The following is a 5,614-nucleotide window of genomic DNA, read 5'->3' as shown; positions in this document are numbered from 1 at the left end:
TTTGTAGACCAGGCTGGCCTCGAACTCAGAAATCCGCCTGCCTCTGCCTCCCGAGTGCTGGGATTAAAGGCGTGCGCCACCACGCCCGGCTTGAACCAGGGTCCTTGAAGAGCAGCCAGGGCTCCTGAGTGCTGAGCTGTCTCCCCAGCCCCGAAACTAACTAGCCTTTCAAAGAAAGTCACCAGACATAATACACAAGAAAATAAAACCAAACAGTCTGGGCGTCAGCTTGACACTAGTGCCACCTAACGGCTCTACGTCGCTTCTCCATTTGCTAAAAAGCAAGTTAGTTGGTGGGCACGGTGGTGCAAATCTGAACTCCCAGATTTGGGAGGTTGGGAAAGGATTAGGGGTTCAAGGTGGACGTCACTTAGATAGCTTGAGGCTAGCTTGGGCTCCATGACACTCTTGTGTGGAGAACAACAAAGGGGCAAGCAATGGAAATGGGGAGAGCTGGAAAAGGTGCTTCTCCATGGTAACGCCTCTGTTTACTTCTGTGGTATTTTGTCACCCGAATCTTCACAGTCCATCAAAGGGTGGACAGATCAGAGAGAATACTCTTTGCTTCTGGGTCCCTCTGGCTATGGCCAAAATTGATCTAACTGCTGAGAAAACCGAAACTAGGAAATCTAGTTTCTCTTGGGTGCCCAAGCTCGCAAGGAGGCATTGCTGGTGTGAGACTTCACCTGAGGCTGCTCCTGGGTTCTGCAGCTAACATTTATTTGACTTCTTCCTGCACAGCGATGCCACTGGAGTGACATGTTCACCGGAAGGCTTCGGTCTGAGATCCCACCAGCTCTGGTAAGGACCAAGTTGTGCTCTCCTGCAGACACAGACACCCCCTCACATCTGCTTCCTCTGGAGAATCAGTCCAGCCTCACAGGTGAAAACAAGACTAGCCCAGCTCCTGCCCTGTGTCCCAGCAGGTGATGGGAGCAGGTGAGGATGTGAAGGAGCCCACAGGGCCAAGTCTTGATGGAGGAGATGCTGCTCAGAGCAGGCATTCCCAAAGTCCTGGTGCCCCAGGGGCCAGTTTCCTTAGGATCCCATCTCTGTACAGTAGTATCCTGTGACTGTTCCACCTTTCTTTGTTACCGAGTTCCTTTCTTTGCTTTCTGTGATACTCAAGTGGCTGCAGTTCCAGATTGTCGGGACCAGGTTCCCAGCATTTGAGCTGTAGAGAGGGAGAGGAGGGAGAAGCAGGCGGGTCTTAGCACAGACCGTCAGTGGGCTGCTCTAGGTCTCTCTGTCTAGCACAGGGCCTCAAGACAAAGGGATCAGTGGTGGTGACTGTCCCGTCTCACCCTCAGACCTTCCGTAGAGCACAGTGGGGTTTCAGAAAAGCCTTCTTACCATCCTGCCTCCTTAAGAGCCATGGCAAGGGATTCTGGTCCACTGTGTGGGGCAGGCTCCTGAGCGATGGACTTAGTGTTCATCCTGGAAGGGTAAGCAGGATTTAGAACGCAGGCTGAGTAAACTAGCCAGGGCGGAACAGAAAGCACAGCAGCTTTCTCGTGGTCTCTCACAATCATTCAGTTCCGACATTGGAGATGTGTTATCTCCACATTCCCAGTCATGAGAATGCATCTCTAGGCATGTAAGGGAGAGAAAGCAAGCGAGCCTTGGGGCATGTGACAGTACTGGGCCAAGGAGAAGTAGACTCAGGGCACAGCTGGGGCCAGACCTTAAGATGGCAATGCAGCCATTGTCTTTGTTGAGTGATAGGATAATGGGATAACTTTGGGTAGTATGGGCAAAGGCAAGGTGTCCCCTCTTGAAGTCTTGCCATTGTGGGCTATTTGCCCACTCTTATGTCTGCCCCTTTCCCCCATCCCTTCTCTGGCAGAGCCACCTCTGGTCATTTTTCCTGGCCCAGCTGGGGTTGTCTTCTGTACCACTCCCTGTTTCTAACATCACCCTGCTCACTCAGCCCTGAAGCTTGAGGTGTTGATGAGGCCTTCCTGCGAATCCAGGGGGCCCAGCTTAGGAGGCTGTCATCTTTCTGTAACTCTGCTCTGGTTTCTCTTGCTGTGTGAAATCTCATCTTCAGTGAGCTCAGTGGCACCTCCTACAGGCAGCCTTCCCAGATTTTCCTACTCGCAGGCTCCCCTCACTGCCATTCAGTGTAGGAACATAGTAAGGAAAATCTGCTGTAGCCAGCATCCGGGCCAGCAAGGTGGCTCAGTGGGTAAAGGGGCTTGCGTTTGAGTGTGAACTGTGCACACCTCAGTTCAATTCAGGCAGTAAATGCCCTGGTGAAGGGAGAGAACCAGCTCTCAGAACTCCTTGCATATAAGCACACATGTGCCTGCACTCAGATAATATATAATTTTAAAGGCAGTTACTGTGCTACATTCCCACTGACGTGGGTATCACCTGTGGACAGGGCTTGGGGCTGGCAAAGAAGTGGCACCTGGTACATGCCTACGAGTCTGAGTGAGTCTCTCTCTGTCCAGATCTCACTAGGGGAGGGACTCATCACTGCAGGAGCACAGCTGGTGGAACTGGACCTCAGTGACAACGCATTTGGACCCGATGGAGTACGAGGCTTCGAGGCCCTCCTCAAGAGCCCAGCCTGCTTCACCCTACAGGAACTCAAGCTTAACAACTGTGGCATGGGCATCGGGGGTGGCAAGGTGGGTGGCAGCCCTGGGCGCTCCCTTCCTGCAGCCACACTGGGGTGTGTGTTCTGGCCCTTCAGACCACCTTTGGGGGCAAGGGCTATTGTCTGTCACTTCAGAAGAGAGGAGCAAAGCCCCAAGACAGCAGCCTGCAGCCAGTGAGGAAAGCAGTCCAGAAGGTTAGGTTGCTAAGCAACCATTCCAAGTTCTTGAGTTGCCTTGGCAACACAGAGGCAGCGCTGCTGCATCACTTGCTCTGACCTGCTTGCTGTGCAGAATTCAGGGTTGAAATATCCCTGTACCAAACCTCGTGTTACTCAGAACAGCAGGCACAGCCCCAGTCACAATTGGCTTATGTCTGGGCAGGGCTGTGCCTTAAGTTCACCCACCCTGTGACTACCAGCCATGCAGTGATGGAGACTGCCCGCCTCTTTCCCTCTTTTTGAGGTTCCATTAGGCCCAGAGCTGGGACACAGCTAGGGGGGTGGGGCGTATTTATGAAGATGGCTTTCTGTGCATTGCTGGTACCACCTCCATTTTCCTGTCCGAGTAAACAGCAGTGTGGGGGTGGGGCCAGTAGAGAGTTTGAGCCTTCACCAGGGTTCCGTTCCTTTTTTTCGGCCTCTTACTATGACAGTGAGGATTGAACCCAGAACCTAGGGCTTTACCACTGAGCAAAACCTCACAGGCTCCAGTCAGATCAGAAAACCTAGAATGGACCTTGAATTGTCCCAGGCTAAGGAACAAGTGACCATCTCTGTAGAGGTTGTCCTGTGTTGTGAAGGGAGAGTGGTGGCAGGTTCCAGTCCTTCCCTGTCTAACACCTATCACTTAAAGGAAGCTGCTTATATATTTGTGTTTTGGTTCTGGTTTTTCAAGGTAGGGTTTCTCCGTGTAGACCAGGCTGTAGACAGAAAGCTATTTGCCTCTGCCTCCCTCAAGCTGGGATTAAAGGCTTGTGCCACTACCGCCTGGCTATGTTTTGTTTTTTAAAAGATTTATTTATTTTATTTATATGAGCACACTATAGCTGTTGACACACCAGAAGAGGGATCCGATCCCATTACAGATGGTTGTGAGCCACCGTGTGGTTGCTGGGAATTGAACTCAGCACCTCTGGAAGAGCAGTCAGTGCTCTTAACCTCTGAGCCATCTCTCTTGGTCCTGTGTTTTGTTTTTGAGACAGTATCTTGTATCACAGCCTTATCTCAGACTCAGCATCTAGCTGAACTTGAGTCTTTCTGTCTCTTCCTCCTAAGTACTGGGATGGCAGGCATGCTGCATGATGCCCTCTTTCCCTGTTGTTAGAGATCAAACCCAGGGCTTTGTGCCTGTAAGCACTGTACCAGCCGAGCTACATCCTTAACCAGAAAGTAGTTAACCTCTTCTGTTTGGCATATTGAAATGGCTTACATCATCCATTTTGTACTTGGGGCTCTTCATAAATAAAGGTGACTTAGGCAGAAGAAGTACTGTTAGATATCAGATGGTGCAAGAGGTCCATGATCTGACAAGAACTCCCTCAGAGTACAGGGGAGACGGTCGAGACTCCATTCTGATTCACAGTCTGCTGGTTGCTGTGGCCCATGTTGGTTGTTAATTATTCTGGAGGTTGAGGCAGGAAGATCACCATCCTGGACAACATAGCAAGACAGGAGGCACTTGGATGACTGAGTTAGAGAGTGAGTTCAGCACCACCCTCAAGGATCTGGCCTCTCACAGTCTAATTCTTTCATCTGGAAGGTTCAAATCATGACAGTTTTAACCTAGCAGAACTCTGAGATAACTGGGAATCCATACCACAGTTAGGTTAAAATCCAGCTGGTCTGTCTGCCTCTACATTGCCAGACCTCTGCAGCTAACCCCAACAAGTAGGAAAACACCACAAAGTATGAAAGTTCTATGGACATTGTGAAGTTGTGTGTCCATTGCGCTTTAGCAGTATCCCCCATCTACCCCTGGAGGAGGTGTGGTTCACTGGGGAACAGTCGAGGGGCAGGTAGATCAGGACCTGGCCAAGATATGCATGCACACAGCTGTGCCTTTCCCTACAGATTCTGGCAGCCGCTCTGACTGAGTGTCACCGAAAGTCCAGTGCCCAAGGCAAGCCCCTGGCCCTGAAGGTGTTTGTGGCTGGCAGAAATCGCCTGGAGAATGACGGAGCCACTGCACTGGCAGAAGCTTTTGGGGTGAGTCCTTTCTTTTACCCTGCTGTGCCAGACAGAAGGGGTCATAACAAGTTGACAGCCAGAGTTTGTTAGTTGAGATGGGGTGTGTCTCTAGTCCTGGCTGGCCTGGAACTCTACACCAGGCTAGCTTCAAACTCAGATACTTGCCTCTATCTCCTCCTGAGTGCTGGGACTAAAGGTGTCACCATACCTAGCTTCTTTCTGTATGGTTTTCTTATGTAGCCATGGCTGTCCTGGAACTCCTTCTATAGACCAGGCTGGCCTTGAACTTAAGGCCTGTCTTTGCTTCCCAGGTGCTAGGTTTAAAGGTGTGCTCCACCACTGTCTGGCTATTTGTCAAAACTCTGTTTATTATAGGTGTATGTGGGTGCCATACCATAGTAGACATGTAGAGGTCAGAGACAACTTGGCGGGTTGGTTCTCTCTCTCCTCTTTGTGAGTTCCAGAGACTGAATGCCTGGTTGTCAGACTTGCAAAGCAAGGATCTTCACCACTGTACCATCTCGCTGGCCCCTGCAGCATCTTTGCCAACTCTGCCCCCATCCCCTTCTCTCCTGCCTCCGTGTTCTAGGACACATTACACCTGGGTGGTGCTCCAGCTGTGAGAACGGGTTCTGCCCTGAGTCTGTGATGGCCAATATAGATGGAAGGCTGTTATTTCTAAGGTAGCTGAACAGTGTCATTTGTACTCAGGTTTAGGGATCCTTGCCATGGGCAATTGGCAATTTCTCTTTTTTTGTTGTTTTGTGGTTTTTGGTTTTTCGAGACGGGGTTTCTCTGTGTAGCCCTGGCTGTCCTGGAACT

General features: G+C 50.9%; 1 protein-coding gene across 3 annotated transcripts in view; it reads left to right on the top strand.

The window, feature by feature from the left end:
- The window catches only part of Rangap1 (Ran GTPase activating protein 1), a 24,828-nt gene that overhangs the window by 8,929 nt on the left and 10,285 nt on the right, over nt 1–5,614 (top strand). For all 3 annotated transcript variants that reach the window (XM_029469993.1, XM_021183050.2, XM_021183048.2), the window contains 3 exons: nt 742–801; nt 2,457–2,636; nt 4,676–4,810. In XM_029469993.1, the coding sequence (XP_029325853.1) occupies nt 742–801; nt 2,457–2,636; nt 4,676–4,810 (375 nt within the window). The remainder of the gene's footprint in view (nt 1–741; nt 802–2,456; nt 2,637–4,675; nt 4,811–5,614) is intronic.

The sequence above is a fragment of the Mus caroli genome, chromosome 15, assembly GCF_900094665.2.
Source record: "Mus caroli chromosome 15, CAROLI_EIJ_v1.1, whole genome shotgun sequence".
Classification (NCBI taxonomy): Eukaryota; Metazoa; Chordata; class Mammalia; order Rodentia; family Muridae; genus Mus; species Mus caroli.
Note: the sequence above shows the minus strand (reverse complement) of the source record. Positions and strands in the feature narration are given on the sequence as shown.